General features: G+C 62.7%; 4 protein-coding genes across 4 annotated transcripts; 3 read left to right on the top strand and 1 right to left on the bottom strand.

The window, feature by feature from the left end:
- The first annotated feature begins 208 nt into the window (after positions 1-208).
- On the top strand, positions 209-4,814 carry MBOAT7 (membrane bound O-acyltransferase domain containing 7). Its single transcript, XM_069097145.1, has 8 exons — positions 209-360; positions 796-875; positions 1,005-1,134; positions 1,285-1,411; positions 1,885-2,029; positions 2,896-3,256; positions 3,884-4,060; positions 4,135-4,814. Exons 2-8 carry the CDS (start codon positions 800-802, stop codon positions 4,544-4,546), a joined length of 1,428 nt encoding a protein of 475 aa, XP_068953246.1. The 5' UTR covers positions 209-360; positions 796-799; the 3' UTR covers positions 4,547-4,814.
- Positions 4,815-4,937: 123 nt separating this feature from the next.
- On the top strand, positions 4,938-10,658 carry TMC4 (transmembrane channel like 4). Its single transcript, XM_069097144.1, has 15 exons — positions 4,938-5,180; positions 5,827-6,052; positions 6,235-6,380; positions 6,461-6,693; positions 6,979-7,115; positions 7,211-7,358; positions 7,652-7,819; positions 8,131-8,294; positions 8,401-8,527; positions 8,714-8,811; positions 9,130-9,313; positions 9,457-9,587; positions 9,958-10,113; positions 10,197-10,275; positions 10,359-10,658. The coding sequence occupies exons 1-15, from the start codon at positions 5,126-5,128 to the stop codon at positions 10,425-10,427; spliced, it is 2,121 nt and encodes a 706-aa protein (XP_068953245.1). The 5' UTR covers positions 4,938-5,125; the 3' UTR covers positions 10,428-10,658.
- A 442-nt stretch (positions 10,659-11,100) lies between these two features.
- On the top strand, positions 11,101-12,273 carry LOC138168117 (uncharacterized). Its single transcript, XM_069097146.1, has 2 exons — positions 11,101-11,880; positions 11,999-12,273. The coding sequence occupies exons 1-2, from the start codon at positions 11,414-11,416 to the stop codon at positions 12,147-12,149; spliced, it is 618 nt and encodes a 205-aa protein (XP_068953247.1). The 5' UTR covers positions 11,101-11,413; the 3' UTR covers positions 12,150-12,273.
- On the bottom strand, positions 12,231-20,066 carry CNOT3 (CCR4-NOT transcription complex subunit 3). The gene is made up of 18 exons (XM_069097147.1): positions 19,772-20,066; positions 19,233-19,305; positions 19,095-19,162; positions 18,916-18,990; positions 18,637-18,726; positions 18,393-18,521; positions 18,211-18,306; positions 16,316-16,535; positions 16,091-16,224; positions 15,781-15,837; positions 15,380-15,680; positions 15,162-15,285; positions 14,697-14,895; positions 14,276-14,375; positions 13,991-14,189; positions 13,483-13,615; positions 13,244-13,369; positions 12,231-12,489 (listed from the first exon to the last, which is right to left on the bottom strand). Exons 2-18 carry the CDS (start codon positions 19,255-19,257, stop codon positions 12,391-12,393), a joined length of 2,175 nt encoding a protein of 724 aa, XP_068953248.1. The 5' UTR covers positions 19,258-19,305; positions 19,772-20,066; the 3' UTR covers positions 12,231-12,390.
- Positions 20,067-20,820: the final 754 nt, after the last annotated feature.

The following is a 20,820-nucleotide window of genomic DNA, read 5'->3' on the forward strand; positions in this document are numbered from 1 at the left end:
TCCCTCAGCCCCAACCCTTGCAGAAGGCCTCAGCCTGCAACCCCGCCTTCTTCCCCAAAGTTCAGGCTTCAGCTCCGCCCCTTTCCCAATTGCCGGTCCTCGAACTCGGCCCCGCCCCCTTTCCGGCGCAGAGCCACGCCCCTCCCATCCAGCCCCGCCCTGCCAGGCTCTGGCCGCTGGCTTACTGAACCGTGGCTCTGGTTCGGGAGCTTGGGGATCCGCCCCGGATCCGGAAAGGGCGGCCCGCGGCAGGAGGGGGCGGGCCGGGCTGGGCTTGAGCAGCTGGGGGTGGGACGGACGGGGCAGAGAGGCTGCCTCCGCTTCTCCGGCCTGGGTCCAAGCCGGGCCTCTGGGCTACAGGTGGGACGGGGCGAGCCTCTGGGGCGGGCGAGATGGGGCTCAGCGAGGGGCCAGGGGAGGAGAGGTGCGGGAGACCCTGGGGGCGGGGCGTGCCTGGACCCCTGTGGGAGAGGAGCATGCCCGGCGGGGTGAGCCCTGGGGCTGGGGGGGCACTGGGTGGGCCGGGAGGGGCGGGGCGGGGGGGGGGGGGGGGGGCCCGGGGGGGGGGGGGGGGGGGGCCGCCCGGGACCTCCTGGGGCTGGGGGAGATACCCGGGACCCCCGTGGGAGAGGAGCATGCCCGGCGGGGTGAGCCCTGGGGCTGGGGGAGATACCCGGGACCCCCGTGGGGGAGGGGCGTGCTGGGGACCTAGGGGGTGCAGAGAGGGCGCGTCTCTGACCCTTCAAGAGTTGGGGAGGGGCCTTGAGTCACTCAGGCCCCCTCTCCCCACCCTAGAACCATGACGCCCGAGGAGTGGAAGTATCTTGCCATTCTCCTTATCTCCATCCCCATCGGCTTCCTCTTTAAGAGAGCGGGTGAGGCGGCTCCCCTTCCTTCCACTCTGGGGGTGGGCCTAGGCTCCCTGGGGAGGGAGGCCAGTGGGGGCTCCCCGGGAGGGAGCGGAGGAGGTCGGCCTCCCCTGACTGCCACGCTGCTCCCCCCAGGTCCGGGGCTGAAGCAGTGGGGCGCAGCGGGGGTGGGTGTGGCCCTGACCCTGATTACCTGCGGGCCCCACATTCTGCACTCGCTCATCACCGTCCTCGGCACCTGGATCATCGTGGAGACGTGGCCCAGGTAAGTGGTCAGTGGGCCCCCGGGCCGAGGCTGGCGAGGGTGCGGTCCACTGCCGGGAGCCCAGAGGCCCCTGAGTTTGTCTCTGTTCCCCCACTTGACCACCGTGCTGGTGTATTTCTGTCCGTCTCTCTCCCCCGTGCCCCTGGGCAGAGCCTGCCACGCCCTGGCATTGGCCTGGACCTTCCTCTACCTCCTGTTCTTCCGAATGGTCACCGTGTTTGGGCTCCCAGCCCCAACGCCCTTCACCAATGCGGTTCAGCTGCTGCTCACACTCAAGGTGAGGTCCTTTACACCAAGCAAGGGTCCTTGGGACCCCCACTCCCCCAGACTCCCCATCAGCAGCCAGGACCAGCTGTCCCCAGAATCCCAGAGCCTCACAGCCTCTCCCCTCCAGCCACCGGCTACATAATGTTCTTAGTTCCCAGAGGAATTTGTTGGGGCTTTGCGGACTTGGGGTTTCCTCATCTCCTGGACAGTGGATTCAGGCCAGAGCTGGAAGGGACCTTGTAGCACCATGCAGCCCAGCTCCTCATTCTACAAATGAGGAAACTGAGGCCTTGGGAGATGAGGATACTGGACCAAGGCCATCCAGGCAGTAAGGATGGAGGAGGGGTTGGAACCCAGGCCCTCTCACCTTGAAACCTGGGCTATTTTGTACTGCCTCCTGGAGCTCCCTGGGGCAATGGGGCTGAGTGAGCAGGACATGTCCTCCGGTGCAGGGCCCAGCCCTGATTCTGTGCCCATTCTCAGCTGGTGAGCCTTGCCAGTGAGGTGCAGGAGCTGCAGGTGCAGAAGGAAGACCCCCCGAAGCTTCCTCCTGTTGGCCAGCTTCTTGGCGTGCCCTCACTGCCCCAGACGCTCAGCTACAGCTACTGCTATGTGGGCCTCCTGACTGGTGAGCAGCCCCTGACCGGCAGCAAGCCCTCTGCTCGTCTCAAGCCGCGGCATGCATGTTGTCTCTGTCACCATGCCCCTTTGTCCTCTCTGGCTGTCACCTGGAGGGGACCCACAGAAATGGCCATCGTGTCTGGAGGCAGCCAGCCCGGCCTCCTTAGGGAGGCCACCAGGACCAGTGACTGCCTCAAATGCTGGAGGAGAGCGCCCATACCCTCTCTGAGCCTTCTCTTCTCCAGGCCCTTCCATTGATCCTCAAGGCCCTCCTCTGCTACCCACTGTCCTCCTAAATGGTAGTGCCCTGTACCGAACCCCATACTGCCCAGGGCTGAATTAGCCTTTAGCTGTTACATCCCACTGCTGGTCCGTGCTGAGCTTGTGGTCCACTAAGGATACCTGCTGTGTCATCACACCTCCCTGTCACCTTCTAGTGACTAGACTGCTGGATGGGGAATCAGGAAGAGCTGGGTTCAGATCCCACCTGTGGCACTTAACAGCCAGGGGCCCTAGGCAAGTCACTTAATCTCCCCTGGTGCCTCTCCCTGAGGGGCCTCCAGATCTGCCACTTCCTGCCTCTGTTTGCCCCAGCTGCCGTTGAAGGACCCCGCAGGGCTCTGGGATGGGCAGTGTGGCCTAGTGGCTAGGGTGCTGCTTTCCATCCTGCCCCTGGCACATACTGGCCATGTGAACGTAGCCGCTGTTTCCTGCTCTGTGGAATGGGCACAGTGTCGGTAGCTTCTCCCTTCGAGGGAGAGCATCCCTGGGCCGTCACCGTGGTCTCTGTCATCTCTCAGTCTTGTGTGTCTCTGTCGAGCGTCTGCATGTCTGGTGTCCGCGTCGGCCTTGACCTCCCCTTCCCCCTGGCAGGCCCCTTCTACCGCTACCGCACCTACCACGACTGGCTGCACCAAGGACCGGCGGCGGCCGTGCCCAGCCTGGAGCCGCTGCTGCTCCGGGCCCGGCCTGCCCCTCTCTTCGGTCTCCTCTTCCTGCTGTCCTCACGGCTCTTCCCCCTGGAGGCCGTGCGCGAGGACGCCTTCTACAGCAGATCCTTGGCGTTCCGCCTCTTCTACATGGTGCCAGTCTTCTTCGCCTTCCGGATGCGTTTCTACGTGGCCTGGATCGTGGCTGAGTGTGGCTGCATAGCCGCCGGATTCGGGGCCTACCCTGTGGGGGCCAAGTCAAGGGCCGGGGGTGGCCCCACCCAGCCCTACCCTGCCCCAGATAGGTCAGCATTCCACAAAGGGTTACTGGGGCCAAGGGATGCCCCTCCTCCCTGCAGCCGTAGTGGCTGAACCCAGCCTCAGGACATATTTGGGGCAGCCTTTTCCCTACTAACCATGGGCCCCTTGAAGGACTCGGCTCAGGCTAGCTCCTCCCTCCCTTAGGATGACTGTCCAGTGTTTCCTATGGTCAGCAGGAAAGCCCGGGCCATCTGTGGCCAAGAGAAGGTGGTCTTCAACACCCCTGGGTTCTCCCTGGTGGTCAAGGCTGAAATGCAGCTTTGGCATCTGGGGATCTGGAGGAATTTGGCCATAGCCCTCCCAAGCCAAGCTGGGCTCCAGCCTGCAGGGTGGCCTTGCATCTGGCAGCTGTGAAGGGGGATAGGTCTATCCTTCACCTCAGTGACCTTGGGCTCCAGGATTCCTTGAACAGCCTGTCGCCTTTGGAAACTGTGGGCGTCCTGGGGGGTGGCAGAGTCAGGGGCCCCTTCTACCCTGATAACTAAACCTCCCCATAGCCAGGGGATGATCCCCATGTGGAAACCACCTGTGAAAGCGCCCCAGCCAGGCCCCTTCAGGAAGCACAGAAGGGGAGTGAGGAACCCCTCCTGACCCCAGGGCTCTTCCTCTAGCCTGGAAGCTGGGGCAGCCACCAAATATGACTACGAGACCATTCGCAACATTGATTGTCACGGGACCGACTTCTGTGTGCGCGTCCGGGATGGGATGCGATATTGGAACATGACGGTGCAGTGGTGGCTTGCTCAGTACGTCTACAAGACCGCGCCGGCGCGCTCCTATGTGCTGAGGTGAGCTGCCGGGCGCTGGCCGCGGGGGTGGGGCAGGACAGAGCGCCTCTGATGCCCTGCTCCCACCCCTGCAGGAGCGCCTGGACCATGCTGCTGAGCGCCTACTGGCACGGCATCCACCCCGGCTACTACCTCAGCTTCATGACCATCCCCCTGTGCCTGGCTGCCGAGGGCTGCCTGGAGTCAGGCCTGCGCGGCCGCCTCAGCCCCAAGGCCCAGCAGGTGTGGGACTGGGCTCACTGGTTCCTGAAGATGCGGGCCTATGACTACATGTGCATGGGCTTCGTCCTGCTCTCCATGCAGGATACCCTCCGCTACTGGGCCTCCATCTATTTCTGCATCCACCTTCTGGCCCTGGCAGGCCTGGGGCTGGGGCTGGCCCTGGGGGGAGGGGGCCCTGGCCGCAGGGGAGGGGGCACCAGGGCTGAAGCCAAGACTCCCCCCCATAAGCCTCCCACACCCCCAGACAAGTTGCGGGAGGAGTGAGGGACCCTTGGGGCTGAGCAGACAGGTCCAGGCACTGAGCTCCCCCAAACTGAGGGGACACCAGAATCCGTGGGGTGTCCAGAGTCCCAGAAGCCTGGATCCCAGAAAAGACAGGATGATCCGGTCCCCTGGTTCCCTGGGAGAGTAAGGCCTGATGAGTCTTATTCCTGGGGGCTGGTATGGCTGGGAACCCTGATGCCAGCCTCCCCCCAGGCCGGCTCCTTGGGGGTGGAATTTTAATTTTCTCAATAAAGAGCCTTGAACAAAAGCTGTGTTGGTACTTGTCTGAGAGGGAGACTGGTGGCTTCTGAGATCTTAGAAACCCGAGGCCTACCATTCCTGAGGTTTCCTTTTGTCTGGGAGTAAGGAGGGGCAGCACTCACTTCTGCCAGGAAGGTGGGATCTGGACTACAGCACCCACTAGGCCTTTTGACAGGTGCCCTTAGGGCCGCAGGGCCAGTGCCCAGAGGGCTGCTGGGAGAAGGTGTTTCCTGATGTGGGAGGGGCTAGCCCCGCCCTGGCCTTACCTGGGCACTCATATTTCCTGCCCTGCAGTAGCCCTGGGAACAGAGACAGAGAATGGAGGCCAGAGGAGGTCCTGGGGAGGATTGGGTCCCCCGGGGACCTGGCCCAGGTCGGTAGGAGTGGGGGTAAGGGAGAGAGGAGAGAAAGAGGGCCCACAGAAAGGAGTGAGAGTGCCATAACCCCTGACTCTGTCCCTAGGCCCTGTGGAAGAAAGAAGGAAGTGGCCAGGAGCTCTAGGGCAAAGTCCTGGTTGGGGAGGGAGGGGACACTAGGCTTCCCAGAGAGGACCGAGTCTAGGGGAAAGGGGGTGGATTCACTGGGGGAGAGGATGCTGGGCTCCCTGAGAAGCTGGGGGAGGACTTGTTAGGTACTATAAAAAATGAGGAAGGCTTGGTTCCTCCTGGGGAAGCTAATGCTCAGAATCCTCAGAGGACTGGAGAAGGAGATGCCTGGGTCTCCCAGAAGGGGGAACTTAAGTATCAGAGTGAGTAGAAGCTGGGGCGGGGAGGAAGGCTTAGATCGCCAAAGGATACAGGGATGCTGAGGGAGCTGGGGTAACAGGATCCCAGAGTCACCTGGAATTGCAAGGGGGAGGGGGGAGGTTTGTCTCAGACTATGGAGACATGAGCTAGGAGGATGGATGCATGTGCCACCTTTCCTCCTCTGGAAGGGCATACTTCAGGATGGGGACTGGAGGAAGGTCTTCTGAGAGCCCCTGGAGCTTCCCTGTCCTCTTTCTTCCCGGCACCCCTCAGGCCCATCACTGTCAAGGCTACTGAGTGAGCTCCCTAGCTCAGCCACAGTGAGATACAGAGGACCAGGTGTTCATCCCTGGGGAGACCCAGAGCCACCTCCGGAGCAGAGCGGGCAGGAGAGCTGGTCACAAAGGAAAACTGGCCCCGGGACATGCCCAGAGGAGCCCCCAGAATCCCAGGCCCTTCGAGAGCTGCCCTGGCCCATGGAGGCCAAACGGCTTCTGTGGTGAGAACCTGACACTAACCTAGCTTCTGCCTTGCCTCTTCCCCTCCCTCTAGCTCTGGCTCTGACTCTGAGGGCTGGCTCTTCCATCCTCTGTCCCCCTGCCTGGAACTGTTCTTTCCTCTCTCTCCTCTTCCATATATCTTTTTTTTCAAGACCTTGTGTTTCTGCTCACCTGTCCCCAGGAAGCTTCAAGCACAAAGGCCAACAAAGCCAGTGTCAGGCATTCGGGGATCCAAGGGGGCCCTGCTACTGGGCTCAGCTTGGGCTCACTTGGCTGGAGCCCCAAAGATGCTGGTACCCTGGAGGACCATACTGAAGAAGATTGGGGGTGAGTGGGGCTGATGTGACACCTAGGTTCCCAGTGGGGGCTACACCACGAGATGCTTAACATCCTTCTTCCCCCTCCAGGCCAGTATGGGGCAGGTACTGAGTCCTACTTTGGACTGCATCGCTTCCTGCTTGGTTTGAACATTCTGGGGGCCTTGTTCCAAGGAGTTCTGATGCTGCTGCCTCTCCTTCTGTTGGGTCCTATCCCAGGGCCACCCTCACCTGGGGGCCTTAAGCCTTGTGGCCCCTATGACCCTGTGCCCCAGGGCCTTGTGGACTACCCCACACACCTCACCAACCTGCTCTCTGGAGAGGTAAGGATCCCCTCAACCTGAATATGTGCCCCACCACAATCCCAGCACCTGTGCCTAGAATTAGACTGCAGAACTTCAGAGCAGAAAGACATCGTGAATCCAATCCCATTTTAGAGGAAGAAATTGAGGCCATCAGATGGCAAGGGTGATGAGTGGTCACCAATTAGGCAGAGAGTGGGCTCTGGCCTCAAACCCAGGTCCCCTGATTTCCCATCCTAGGCTCTCCCCTTTCTGTATGGCCCCATCGCTGACCATTTTTGTCACTTTCTGCCTGCCCTGTCACAGGGACATTTGGAATGGTCCCCCCTCTTCTATGGTTTCTACCCAGTTGAATTAACGGGTGGCAACTTCCAGCTGCCAATCGCCTACCTGTTGTCCACATTTGTCTCTGGCCTTCTCTGCCTTCTCCTGATCCTCCGCAGGTAGGATTTTTCAAGGACCCCGGGGCCAGAGTCCCCACCTCCCCCATAAATCTCCAGCACCCTCAGCCTCACTCTCACCCCGTACTCCCCCCTAGATCGGTATCTGGACTGAAGCAGACCCTGTTGAGCGAGTCTGGGGCACTGACAAGCTACAGTCACCGTGTCTTCTCTGCTTGGGACTTTGGACTCCAGGGCACCGGCCCGGTGGAGCTCCGAAGACGAGCCATACACTACGAGCTGCAGGTGCTCCCAGGGCGGCAGAGAGAGCAGAACCATGGACAGGGCCCAGAAAGTTATGCTGGGGCTGAGGGGCGGGGCTAGGAACTTCGAGGGGTGGGACACGGGCTTGCGGAGCCTGGAGGGCAGTAGCAGAGAGGGTGTACTGGGACTTAGGCTGGAGATTAGAACGGAGAGGAAAGGGACTGGAGCAGAAACTATGAGCCGGGGGAACCCAGAATGGAAGGGGAAGACGCAAAGCTGCCAGCCTTCCCAAAGACCCCGACTTCCGAGGTCTGTTCTCCCTGTCTCTGTCACAGGTGGAGCTGGAGGAGGCCTTAGTAAGGAAGCGCGCAGAGGCCCGGACCCGGGCGCAGTGGGCTGGTCTGTGGGTCGCTAGGATAGTGCTCAACCTGCTGATACTGGCTCTGCTCGCGGCGGCCTTCTATGGGGTCTACTGGGCCACGGACCCTTACAAGAATCTACAGGTGTGACAGGGGCGGCTGGGTAACGCAGAGAATAGAGCACCGGCCCTGGAGTCTTGAGTTCAAATTCGACCTCGGACACTTAACACAAAACTAGCCGTGTGACCTTGGGCAAGTCACTTACCCCCAATTGTCCTCCAAAAAATATATAAAAATCTACAGGCGTGGCCCAGATTGCAGAAGGGATGGGACCAACAGACAAGGTGTAGGGGACCCTACGGTGGGGAAAATGGGGCTGGGATTCTGGGGGCAACTGAGGGCCGGGAGGGAGCGTCTTGCCAGTTCTGCTCTCCAATTCTCTTCTCCCACCTCAGGAGAATCCAGTGGTCCAGGCGACCCCGATGCTGAATATGCTGGTCGCCTATCTGCCGTCCATCTTCATATCCACGGCTAACCTTATCCTGCCGCCTGTGTTCACCCTTCTCACGAGCCTGGAGGGCTACACTCAGAGCCGCCAGCTCCAACTCACCCTCTGCAGGTGGCCCAGTCAGGGGGACGGGCTCTGCGGTCAGACCTATCGCCTTACACACCCAGTTTGGGCTCTGCCATCATTTCACACTCCGCCTTCCTTTCCTCCCACCCAGGACCGTGTTTCTCCGCCTGGCTTCACTCGTGGTCCTGCTCGTGTCCCTCTGGAATCAGATCACCTGTCAGGGCAACCCCGAGGCTGAGGCCTGCACCACGTGCGGCTATGACTACAGCAAGCTACCGGTGATGCCCGGATCCCAGAGAAGGGGAGAGGGTTGGGGGCACCCGGCCTTCCGGGGGAGGGGGGAGGGGCCGGCCCGGGGGCCTCAAGGGGACCAGGGATGTGGGTCCCCGAGGGGGCGGGGGGAAGGAGGGAGAGGGGGGGGGGGGCCTTGGGTTTTACCTGACCGACCCTCGACCCCACCCCAGTGTTGGGAGACTCGGGTGGGGCAGGAGATGTACAGGTTGCTGCTGTTCGACCTGCTGACCTGCCTGGCTGTCCCTCTGCTGGTCCAGTTCCCGCGCAAGTACGCTCCAGTCCCACTGCCACCCGCACCTCTCCCCCACCCTTCTTCTTCATCCTCCCATGGAGATTTTTCAGAAATTCCAGAAATCCATTGTTTCCATCAGTTCTACGGGATCCGCCCCCATTAGATCCCCGCCTCCTCTCCCCTGGGATTGGGTCGTGCTTGGAAGGAGTGCGTAGGGGCGGAGCAGCTAAAAGAGTGCTGGATGCCCTTTGGGTGTCCAGACCAGGGACATGGCAAGCCTAGGAGTTGAAGGGAAAACGCGGGACTGGATTACAGAAAGCCTTGATCCGCATTCTCCTCTCCTTTCTTTTCCAGACTCCTGGGCGGCATGTGCGGGGGCACTCTGGGCCATCTGGTGGGGACTATGGAGTTCCAGGTCGCAGAGGAGGTGCTGGGGCTGGTGTACGGGCAGACGCTGGTCTGGGTAGGGGGCTTCTACTGCCCCCTCCTGGCGCTGCTCAACACAGCTAAATTACTGCTCACCTTCTACATAAAGAGGGTGAGGGGCGTGCCCTTGAAGCCTGGGACTGGGATGCCTCGGAGCAGGGGGCGCGCGGCCGCAGGCTCGGGGAGGAGGCTGGGGACAGGGATGGGACCGCAGTGTGGCCGCGTCTGGTCCCCTGAACACCCCACCCCCCACAGTTTACGCTCTTCGCCTTCTTCTCTCCGGCCTCTCGCACCTTCCGGGCGTCCACGGCGAACTTCTTCTTCCCGCTGGTGCTGCTCCTGGGCTTGGCCATCTCGGCTGTCCCCGTGCTCTATGGCATTTTCGTGTGAGTGCTGAGGGCGTCCTCCTTCCCCCAGACCTCTCCCACGAAAGCTTGCGGTTGTCAGGAGATGCTCTGTAAGGGTCGAGTCCTCAGAAAGGTGCGCCCCAAGCCCCGCTCGGTGGGAGTCAGGCTTCCAGGGAGCCCCCAACAGGCACGGCATCTTTTAAACTTGGTCTTATTTTACAAAGGGGAAAGAGGAAGAGGGTTCCCCAAACTACGCACCAAGTCAGAGGCAGAACCAGAACGGGGATAGCTCGGGGCTGTCAGAGACCCCGCCCGCCTTACCACGGGGCAGGGACAGCGCTGGGATTCACAGCCAAGGCCGGCGACTCGGAATCCGTGGCTCCCTGTCCCCACTGATTCCTCTTTCTAGGATCCCGCCGTCCAAGCTGTGTGGCCCCTTCCGGGGCCAACCCAACATTTGGGCTGTCATACCTAACGCCATCCAGGGCCTGTCCCGGGGTGCCCGGGATTTCCTTCTCTTCCTGGGGACCCTAAGCTTCGCTGTGCCCCTGATGCTGGTGTCAAGGTGAGGCAGAGACGGCCAGGGCGAGGGCCACCAAAGGGGAAGAGACCCTGGAGCCCCCCCCTTCATGCCTCCTCTCCCCCCAGCGTCCTGATGGTCTACACCCTGGCACTGGCCAGTTCCTACGGCCGCCTGGTCTCCAAGCTGAAAGGGCATTTACAGATGGTGAGAGGATGCCAAGGGATGGGACGAGGCTGATCGGGCATCATCCTTTGCCCTTTCATTCGCTCCGTCCCCCTTGTCCTCAGGAGAGCGAAAGTAAAGTGCTGCTGGCCCAGAGGATTGTGGAGCTCGGCGGAAAGGAGCGGGACCTCTGATGCGCAGTCCAACTCTCACCACCAGCACTGGGATGCACGAAGACTACAAGTCCCATGAGGCCTTGGGGCAGAGGTGCCCCGGGGACTTCTGGGAGACGGTGTGCGTCCTGATCAGACGGCCCCACTGGGGCAAGGACGGGTGGGTGGGGTGCAAGGGCCGCCCGATCCCCAAGCCCTGGACGTCCGAATCCCGGACCAAAGCCCTAGCAATAAACGTAGCCTCTTCCCCTCGGCTCTTCTCGTTCTCTCGGCAACGCCCCCTGAGCTGGACTCGACCGGGAAAAGGCGCAGGGGCGGGGCGGTATGGGGACTAACCAATCAATTGACCTCATCCCGGACGGGGGCGGGGCCACAGGAAGAGCCACCACTGCGCATCATTTTCCTGGGAGGCTGGATCCCTTCGACCAATCAGCGCCTGGGTGGGGAGGCGGGGCGAGTTCACAAGGCAGACAGTTTCTACCAATAAACGGAAGCGCGGTTAAGAGCACAGGCCGGGGGCGGGGCCAACAAAACTCGGAAGGAAGAATCGGCGCGCAGGACCATGAATATCCTCCCCAAAAAGAGTTGGCACGTTCGAAATAAGGACAACGTAGCCCGTGTACGGCGGGACGAAGCCCAGACCCGGGACGTGCAGCGGGAGCGGCGGGCGCTGCTGGCGCAACAGGAGGTATGAGGGCCGGCGGCGAGAGCGCAGGCGCGATCGAGGTGGGGCGGGCGCCATTGCGCGTGCGCAGGGGAGGTGTTGTCCGTCCCGGAATTCACCCTGTGCGGGGGAGAGGCGGTATGCAGCTTCAGCGCGCACCTAGGGTGGTACAGTAAGAATGACGGGCCAGGCGCGCCGCGGGCTTGGGGGAAGGGAGGGCAGAGCATCCCCCCCGGCCTGTGAGGCTTGTTCCAGGGCCTGCCATGCCAGCGCCCACCAGGAGTCAGCATCCCGAGTGGGCTGGAGCTCAGGCCTGACATGAGCATTGAATAAGTGCCCACGGATGAGTGGGAGCCGGCGGCGCGTGGCGGGGCCAGCGCCGGCCCCTTCCTGGGATCACAGCCCTGGTGTGCGCACGCTCCTTCCCCATTTCATCCCGCGCGGGCCAGTCTGGGCCCACTTAGCTCCCTGCTCCCTCGGAAGCCTGTCCCGACGCGCCAAGGGCGACCTCCTGCTGGGGAGCCGAGACCCTGCCGCTTGCAGACTCGGCATCCAGCCTCGTCTGTCACCGGCCAGTGTGGAGCGGCCCGGGGCAGACTGGCACGCTCTTCTCTCCCAGGCCCGAACCGACCTTCTCCGGAAGAGAGACCGGCACCGGACGGGCGGGGACGCAGGTGCCCCAGGAGGGCCCTCGCCCCGTGGGCCTGTTACGGGAGCTGGTGGAGGAAGGGAACGCCGGGCCAGAAAGCCACGAGGCAGCTGGGCAAGAAGGGGAGCCAAGAGGGAGAGTCCGAGCCCCCCCTTTTACACGTGGGTAAAGGGATCCACCAGCACATCGTTCCCCCTCCCCCATTTTCCACATGGAAAACTTTAGTCTGAGAGGGGGGGGACCTGCTTAGACACCCCAACGGCTCCCCGCACTGTACAGATGGGTAAGTCGAGGCAAAGTGATTGGCAGCCCCTGTGAAGCCAGTGCCAGGGCCCTCAGGCCTGAGCGTGGACACAGCCCCGGAAGACCCTCGATGGACCGGCTGTGGGCAGAGCACCTGAGGAGAGAAGCAGGGGAGCGGGAGGGCTGAGGCCCCCAGGAGGAAGAGGCGGCACTGCTCTCAGTTCCACCACCAGCTGGCCCGGCCCCTGCCACACTAGGACCGCAGACGTCATATAAAACTATTTATTCATAAATATCTTCAAAAATGAAAATAGGTTTACGAAAAACAAGTCCTTCCCAAGGAGTGGAGGGGTGGGGGAAGGAGGCCCTGGCCCCAAGTGCTGGGGGCAGGCGGGGAGGGGAGGGCCGGCCAGGGGCCAGGGGAGGGGTCACTGCAGGTCCCGGTCCTCCAGGTAGCGGTACTCGAAGGTGAACCCCTCCTTCTTCCGCTGGCCCCACTTCTCATAGTCAAAGTAGATGTAGGTGCCCTGGGGAGACAGGGAAAGGCAGGGGGTCAGAGCACTGGGCCCAAAGCTCCCTCGTCCACTTGGGGCCGAACCCGTGATCCCTAGGCAGCTGAGGCCAGGGGCCCATCGGATGGAGGGCCATGGTGCCCTAAGAAACATTGGGGGAAACACTCCCTTGGTGACCTGATGCAGAACCAGACTTAGAAACTCGACGGCCGAACGACCACCCTCTGAGCAAGCGGAGGCCCAGGCTGCAGACCGAGGGCTGCAGGTTTTAGACACGCCGATTCAGAACTCTGGTTTGCTGGACAATGCCTGTCCTCTCAGTGGTTTTCTTAATTCCCTCCTGCCAGCCCCCCTCCCCCCCGCAATAAAATGTCTTTTTTTTTTTTTTGAGAAAAACTGGAGTGGGGGGATTAATATGACCCCCAGTAGTGGGGCCATGGTGAAAGGAAGGAGCGGCAGGAGGTAGAGTTTGAACTACAGGGGTATCCAGCTGATAAAAGGATTGTGCAATGTGACAGCTTGGTTATAAGACCAACGAATCCCCCCCTTCTGCCTGTCTCACCACTGCCTGGCTGAAGGCCCCCTCCAAGGCTTCGCCCAGTCTGTGTCCAGGACCCCTCCTCAGAATCACGGTTTTAAATACATAAAACAAAATTCCTGGGTGACCAGGGAAAGTGGGCAGGTGTACTTCTGCCCACCCCTCTGAGCAGGTTGGGAGGGGCCTGCTCAAGGACACCAAGGCTTTGGGGCCAGGCAGGGGGCCCCTCACCTGCTCAAACTCGTCCGTGATGGTCTTGGGCTCCTCGTGCCGCTGAAACCACATCATGTATTTGGTGTGAAAGCGCCACGACTGCTTCTTGAGGGCCTTGGCAGCCAGGTACTGAGCCTTCGTGCCCTGGCAGGGGTCAAAGGCTGGGGTCAGGCCCGCTCTGCCGGGGGTACCTGGGACAGGGCTGGGGGCCTTGGGGTCACACAGGGAGGGACCAGCCCTCCCCTCCACCGCCCTACCTCCAGATAATAGAAGATGAAGAACAACGTCTCCGTAGAGAGGCGCTGGTAGAACTCCACTGTGTCCGAATGGGGAGGCGGCATCTGATGGTGGTACAGCGGGGTTGGGCATGGGTTCCGAGGCAGGTATTGCCTATGGAGGACGGGGGAAGCAGGCCAGTCAAGGTGAGTCATGCTCCTGGGCCTCGGGGCCCCTTGGAGATCCCGGTGACCCAACGTGTCCAGGCCCCCCAGTAGAGCCCTTCTCTCCTGGCAGTACCACCCTGGCTCCCTCCCACCTACACCCTGGGCCCACTCTGCCCACAAAGACCTTGGTCCTCATGCGACCTCACGCCCCTCAGGCATCCAGATCCAGAGGACTCGAGCCCTCCCTCTTCAAGCACTCGGGTGGTCAAGACCGAGCTCCCTCTGGGAACCCCAAGCCAGTCTCGGTCCCCAGCGACCCACTTCTCCACAAGTACAAGGTCTCCCCCACAGCCCTCTGCCCAGAGCCAGGGCACCCACTCACCTGATGCGTTCTGAGTCCGAAGGGTGAGGCATGTGGTGCCAAGCCGCCTCCTCCATGGCCTGCTGGTAGAGCTGCTCCTTGGTGAGGGCTACAGGCCCCAGGGGGCAGACGCCCAGCGACAGGGGGATGTTGACCTCAGACAGCTGCAGAGGTGGCTGGGCTGAGGCCGGAGGGGCCGAACTGCTGCCCAGGAGCATATCTGGGGGAGAAGGACAGGAAATATCTGGAGGAGACTCTGCGGCCGGGCTCCCCTCGTGGCCCAGCTTTCCCAGGGCTCCCACTCACCACGCTCAGCCAGGTGCAGGGCAGGCACGGGATCCTCAATGCCAGAGCTGATGGCTGCCCGCTCTGCCATGGACTTGAGGGAGCTCAGGGGCTCAGGAGCCTGGGGGCAGAGGGAGCCACAGTGGGCCAGACCGTACAGACAGAAAGCAGACAAGGGGAATGAGAACCCAAAGCACTCGAGTGCACATCTGACGTCCTTTCCACACGCGGCCTCTGCTGGTGGTGAGGAAGGGGAGGCCAGGATGGAGACTCCTCTCCCAGGTTCTGGGGAGTCCTGGGGATGGACCTCAGCAAGAGGTGGCAGAGTTCAGTTAAAGCTGAGGGAAGAGATGGGACTTGGCCTAAAATGGGCAGGTGCCATGGGAGGGTCTCACTGGAGTGGTCCAGAGGCTAGGACATGTGGCAGGAGGGAGGATCTCACCTTGATCTCCGGGGCTGTGCTGAACTGAGGGGGCCCATTGAGCAGGGCCCCAGCTGCCTTGGGCTCACTGAAGCTGGGTGTTGGGGAGCTGGGAGGGTTCACAGGCAGGGGCACCAGAAGGCTGGGTCCTCCGGCACCACTCCCTGAGCCCCCGCCCACACCCCCTGCCCCCGCTGGGGCCGCCCCAGCTGCCTCCTTCCTGGGTGTGAAGAGAGAGCAAGACAAAGTCAAGGCTCACATAGATATGATGAGGGACCGAGTCTAGAATGCTAACAAGACAACAAGAGCTGCCACTGGGACCCGCTTCGAGGAAAGGCCTGACCCTTCGCAGTGTTCCCAAGGAAGGGGGAAGCCAGGAGCCCCCGGGGCACCTCCCCCTCCCCCCCACAGAGCACCCCCACGGGGGGCCCTCTTAGAGCCAAAACAGAAGCAGCCTCCCCGGGGCGGCCCAGGGCTCTCACTCACGTGGTGGGGGGTGGGGGGTTATGGGGGCCAGGGGCGGGCCCCAGGGCTTGGCTGCTGCTACTGCTGCTGCCACTGCTGCTCAGGCTCAGCTCGGAGGAGTTATCCGCCACCACAGAGCTATAGCCTAAGGGGCGAGGGACAGAGCAGGGGGTGGGAAAGCTCTCTTGGCCGCTGCTTCCCCAACACGTCCCTCCTCCCTGCTCCTGCCCCCCACTCACTGGTGGCCCCGTTCTGCTTGCTGCTGCTCCCGCCAGGTTGGACGCTGGGTGGCCTGGGCTGGGCAGTGCCAGTGTTCGGGGCAGGAGGGGCTACAGCCTGGGCGTATGGGGTGGGGGTGCTGGCGCTGTGGCCTGGGGCAGGGTTGGCTTTGGGAGGTGCCACGGGAGTCCCATTGCTGCCGGGCCCATTGCCCAGTGCAGGGGGTGCGGGGGCAGGGCCAGCCGGGTAGCTGGACGGCACAGCAGGGGACTGTGGATGGTGGTTGCTGTGGACAGGCTTGGAGCCATTCTTGGCCGGAGACTGAGGGAGAGAGGAGAGAGACCAGTCAGGACCCAGAGGAAGAAATCATGTTCCCTCTGGGGCCCAGCCAGGTTCAGACAAAGGGGAGGGGGGGCCCCACCTGGCTCACTTCACTGTCAGTTGACCGTCCTCTCTTTTTGTCATCTTCAGAGTTTTCCTAGGATTCAGAAGACAGAGTGACGGGGTCTGAAGAGCCTCGTGTCCAGACTTCACCCCCAACCTCAGCCCCATCCCCTTGGGAAGCCATCCATGGTCTCCTTATCATCCCTCAGGGTCCTCGAGGTCCAGCTCCATCCTTCCCAATCAAAGAGATTACTCAAAAAAACAAGCACTCCAGGTCTATTCTAGGGAAGAGGTCCCTGCCGTCCCTGTGTCCTGGCCGCCCTCTGGGGAGTCCGGGCTCAGCTCACCGTAGTGCAGTTGGCTGGGCTGGGTGGGATGGGAGAACTGGAGGTGGTAGAGGTGGGGGTGCTGCTGGACTGATTGAAGATCTCATCCTCCATGTGGCTGTGGGTCGGGGGTGAGGTGGCGACCAGCGCCTGCGCTGTGGTGCAAGAGAATGTGGCCAGGCTCGCGAGCCCCTGGCTCAGAGCCAAGCCCCCAGAGCCCTCCCTGCACTCCCCGCGGCTCCTTACGAATGTCCTCGAGATCCAGGTCGTCATAGAGGAACTCGTTCTCCTCAAAGTCAGGGTCCTGGGAGGAGTCCACGTAATACTCCACGTCGTCCTTTATCTTGCGGATCGAGTCCACCAGGATGGAGTCATTGTCCAGCATGCGCAGGATGGTCTCCAGCATGCGCACGTGGTACCGGTGCTTCTCGATGTGACGCTTCAAGCCCTCAATCCGATCCTGCTTCTGTGAGCGGCCATGGGAGAACCGATTCAGGACCCCAAGTGCCCAGTGCCCCCAGGCCCTACCAAGTCCTAGGGAGCCTGGGGCTAGGCTCTGCAGACCCCAGGACCCAGGCCCTACAAAACCCAGCATGATCCCTGTTGCTAAATGACAGAGCACCCATAGACCTCCCTACGCTAGAGTCAGAATTATTCCAAGGAGAAGAAAGGAGAGAGCAGCACAGATATAAAGCCAGAGAAAGAAAAGGGGGCAGGCAAAGAAGTGCATGTTTCTGAGTGTGTGCATACACACCCCCCAAATATGCAGGCTCTGCCCTTAAGAGGCCCCAAGTTTACAGTGGCCAGTCCAGACCGTAGCCAGACAGCCACAGCTCTCACACACGGCAGACTGGCCTCCAACCTCTTGAGTCTCCACCGTCCAAACCACCAGCCTTCACATACACCTTCACATCAGGCCCAGTACCCGGAGACCAAAGACTAATGCTCATGGGCACTAGCACCAATGATCCTAGCTTCTAACCTGACTCAGACCCACAGGTAGCAGCTTCTAAGCCCCCTACTCTCACTGAACACACCCTGAAGGCACAGTTTCCAGTTGGTGACACGCATGTACAAGTCTCTAATCAGTTCTCCTCCTTTTCAACCTCCAGCTGTGCCCCCAGCTCCCAAAGAACCTTATATCCAAGTCTCCAGCCCCCAAAAAAATCGGCAACCAGGCCACTCTATACCAGATACCGCGCCAGGCTCTGGAGGTACAAAGATCCCACCAACCAGGCCCCAGGGTCCACCTGTTCCTAGCATCCAGACCCTCAGCCTTCACATGCACCAACATGAAGTTTCCCCCTGTTTAAGGCCTTGAAACGGTGGTTGAACGACCACTTATTGGAGCAGGGACTGATACACGAACACTAAAGGCTCTAGGAAAGGGCAGGGCACCCCAAGCCCTGGGGCCTTGGCTTCCAGCCCCCAGGTCTGACCTGCTTTCAAAGGCACACAGACTAACACATAGGACCCCAAGCCTTGCACACCAGGCAGCAGCCTCCCAGCATCTACGGAATCCAGTTTTCAGGACCCCAGTACTCCCAGACTCTTACGTCTAAGCCCCTTCTCCATCCTTGTGGACACCAGCATCAGGATTCCCAAGCCCCAGCCCCCAGCTTTCAGTCTTCCAGGCCCTGCAGATCATGGCCCTTAACTGCCAGCTGTCCAACAAGCAAAGACCCCATACGAAGGCTGCTGGCCCCACAGCCCCTGGGTATAGACACCTACGAGCAGAACACCCCCCAATCTGGGCCTTCAGAGTCTGCCACAAACAGGAAGGTCCCTGGCTTCTACTGGCCTACAAATCCTAGGATTCAGGGCGCTTCGTGCCCAGGCACCAAGTTCCTGCAACCCTACCAGGGCACAGGTGCTTGGCAGGAAGACTAACAGGTTCCACGAAGCCCCTCAAACCCCACAGAGAACAGACCCTCTACTCTTCTGTAGGTGACTAAGAGTGCTAAGCCCCTCAGGCTCTGGCACCTTCAATCCGGCCTCCCAGACTCCACACACTCATACTGGGCCAGCCTCCCTGGGAGCACCCTGCATTCAGGTCTGCAGCCCCCAAAGCGCCAAATGCCCACCCTGGGGGCGCCCCACTGGAGCCTCTGGACTCTAGCCCTCCACTTCCCCCAACTCACATCCTTATCCCCCTTCTTCTTCCGGGTCTGCACAGACAGTGACTCCACCTCACTCTCAAACTGGTCCACCTGCATGTTGAGGGTGTCGATGGTATTCTGGGCAGAGGAGGAAGGAAGCGCGCAGCAATGAGCTTGGGGCCGCTGGCCGGGCTCCCCGTCCTCGCCCGGGGCCCAACACTCACAGTCAGCCACTGGCCGACCTCCTCTTTCTCCTTCTGGGCCGGGTCCACCTTCTGGGCCAGGCCGAGTCCCTCTTTGCTGTAAGCTTTGGTCTTCGTTTCCCGTTCCACCACCTTGAATCGCTCCATTTGCTGCAGCGCAAGAGAGAGGAAGGCTGTGGGAGGGCAGGGGGCGGCCGCCCCTCCCGCCGCCAGCCCTCCCGGCCCCAGCCCAGCCAGCGTCCCAACATTCGCCTCCTCCTCCTACCGTCTCGATGAGCTTGCGGTTGTCGATGAGCTGCCGTTTGTCCTTGATCTCGTTGGAAGCTACCCATGTCTTGATCTGGTCCCTCAGCCGCTGGAGGAGAGAAGCAGGGAGCGGAGTGAGCAGGTCTGCCGCCAGGGCCCCCCAGGAACCCTGCCCTGGCCGTGGGCCCCTGGCCCAGGGGGCCTCCAGAGGGGAGCCGCAGGGGGCCTGCCCCGAGGGGAGCCGCAGGGGGCCGGGGCCAGGGGGGGGGGGGGCGCTGCCCGCCACCTCCGCACACACCTGCAGCTTCTTGATCTCCTTCTTCAGGTCGGCCTCATACTTCTCCTTCTGGTTGGCATTCGCGGCATTGTGGAGCTGACAAGGAAGAAGACGCCTCAGGGTCAGGCCAGGCCCCCTGAGGCCAGGCGGAGGGAGGGCCGTGCTGGCTCCCTGACCGCGGGGACCCCGGACCCCCTCACCTTCTGCCAAATGTCCTCGAACTGCTCCACGCCCTCCGACACCTTCTTGAGGCAGCGGTCAATCTCACCTGGGGGGAGGAGAAGGTCAGGGCCGGGCTGTGGCCGGAGGGCCCGGGGCGGGGGCGGGGTGGGGCCTACCTTGGAGTTTGCGCTTGTCTGCCATCTTTCCTGCCCTAGAGACACCCGCTCTTCATGCTCCCAGAGGCAGACACTGTGGGGGAGGGAGGTGGCATCAGGGCCGGGCAGCCTGGGCCCGGGCCACCCCGCAGCCCGGGCACGGGCACCAGGACTCGCGGACCCCCGGCCCGGGAGGCACGCCCACCCTGAAGACACCGAGCTGGGCCCTGGGGGGGAGGGGGCCTGCGGAAGGAGCACAGCCCCTTGGGGGGCCAGGGCATGGGGGGGGAGGAGAGGAGGAGCGGCTCTGCGGCGGGGGCATGACACTCATGGAGATAGATGGGGCATAGCGCTCTCTGGTGCGGGGGGGGCGGGGGCGCCGGGGGGGGGGGGGGGGGGGGGGGGGGGGACACGACCCCCGGGGGGGTCTGGCCGGCTCTGCAGCAAGGACATGGCACTCTTGGGGGGCACGACCCCCTTGGGGGAGGCCGGCTCCGCAGCGGGGGCACGGCGCCCCCAGGAGGCAGGACCCCTAGGCCCGGGCAGGGCGGTGCTCTCACCACACAGGCCCGGCGGCTCCTGGCTCCTCAGCGGCTCGTCCGCGGACTCGAGGGGGCCGGGCCAGGACCGGGACCCGGCCTCGGGCTCCCGGAGGCGGGCGGGCGGGCAGAGGGGGCGGCGCCTAGGAGGGTGCCTATCGCGACAGGCCCAGGCGCTCTCCTGACAGCGGCGCGAGCCGGGAAGGGCTCCCGGGGGGGCCGGGGAGGGCTCCCGGGGCTCTGGGGCCAGGCGCGGTGCCTCTGCTCGTTGGCTGCTCCGCGGAAGCGGCCCTGGCCGGCTCCAAGATGGCGGCGGCGGCGGCGGCGGCGGCGGCAGCGGCGGCGGCCTCGTCTGCGCCCCCGGCCCGGCCCCGCCCCGCCCGCGCGCCCCGGCCGCGTCCGCCCATTGGCCGCGCCGCGCCGCTGCGCCCGGACTCCATTGGCCGTACCGCGGGCAGCAGCCGCCGATTGGGTGACATCGAGCCCGGCCCGCCTCCCACATCCTCTCTTCAGACTCCTACCCCTCCAGGCACAACACGCCGGCGCGAGGGCAGACGCGTCAGTCAGGCAGCCTTCGCGACTCCATAGGCTGGCTTCGGTCCTCCCCGCCCCACCTCTGCCCCATTGGTCGAGGGGGCGGAGCTGGAGCCTGCAGCATCAGTCAGAGCCTGGGCGAAGTTTCACGGGCTCTAGGTAGTGTTCTAGCCTCCTGCCATTGGCCAAGGGAGGAAACCCAGGCAGAGCTTCATTGGTCCCAGCCCTACCCCCCGTGGACAACAACACGGCAGTGTGAGGCTCGACGCGTCCGTCAGACGGGAGCGGCGTCGCCATTGGCCAGCGCTGACTCCCGCCCCGCCTCCAGCGGCTTGGGGATGTTCCCGAGCTTGCGGCGACCGTCAGAACCTCCGCAGCGCTGCGCTCACTGGCGGGCGTCGGCATCCGACGCTCCGCTATTGGCCGAGAGGCGGGTCGGGGTGAGAGGTTTTGCCGACCCTCCCTTCCCCTTCAGTGGAAAAGCCCCGGCCTCGGGCCTCCGTCCGCAGACCCGAGCCCCCCCGCGGCCGTCCCCA

This window comes from Petaurus breviceps, unplaced genomic scaffold, assembly GCF_028583685.1.
Source record: "Petaurus breviceps papuanus isolate PSGF00001 unplaced genomic scaffold, PetGlider_PUasm1.0 351356, whole genome shotgun sequence".
NCBI lineage: Eukaryota > Metazoa > Chordata > Mammalia > Diprotodontia > Petauridae > Petaurus > Petaurus breviceps.

Excerpts from the sequence above, each read along its gene's own strand:
- MBOAT7 (XM_069097145.1), top strand. The coding sequence starts at position 800 with ATGACGCCCGAGGAGTGGAAGTATCTTGCCATTCTCCTTATCTCCATC. Across the intron at positions 3,257-3,883 it reads CCCTACCCTGCCCCAGATAG|CCTGGAAGCTGGGGCAGCCA; the intron begins GTCAGCATTCCA and ends CTCTTCCTCTAG. Across the intron at positions 4,061-4,134 it reads GCGCGCTCCTATGTGCTGAG|GAGCGCCTGGACCATGCTGC; the intron begins GTGAGCTGCCGG and ends CCACCCCTGCAG.
- TMC4 (XM_069097144.1), top strand. The coding sequence starts at position 5,126 with ATGGAGGCCAGAGGAGGTCCTGGGGAGGATTGGGTCCCCCGGGGACCT. Across the intron at positions 7,359-7,651 it reads CCATACACTACGAGCTGCAG|GTGGAGCTGGAGGAGGCCTT; the intron begins GTGCTCCCAGGG and ends TCTCTGTCACAG. Across the intron at positions 8,295-8,400 it reads CTCCAACTCACCCTCTGCAG|GACCGTGTTTCTCCGCCTGG; the intron begins GTGGCCCAGTCA and ends CCTCCCACCCAG.
- LOC138168117 (XM_069097146.1), top strand. The coding sequence starts at position 11,414 with ATGAGTGGGAGCCGGCGGCGCGTGGCGGGGCCAGCGCCGGCCCCTTCC. Across the intron at positions 11,881-11,998 it reads CCGAGCCCCCCCTTTTACAC|ATGGGTAAGTCGAGGCAAAG; the intron begins GTGGGTAAAGGG and ends CGCACTGTACAG.
- CNOT3 (XM_069097147.1), bottom strand. The coding sequence starts at position 19,257 with ATGGCAGACAAGCGCAAACTCCAAG. Across the intron at positions 15,286-15,379 it reads CAAGCAGAACGGGGCCACCA|GCTATAGCTCTGTGGTGGCG; the intron begins GTGAGTGGGGGG and ends CTCGCCCCTTAG. Across the intron at positions 14,896-15,161 it reads AACCCCCCACCCCCCACCAC|GAAGGAGGCAGCTGGGGCGG; the intron begins GTGAGTGAGAGC and ends CTTCACACCCAG.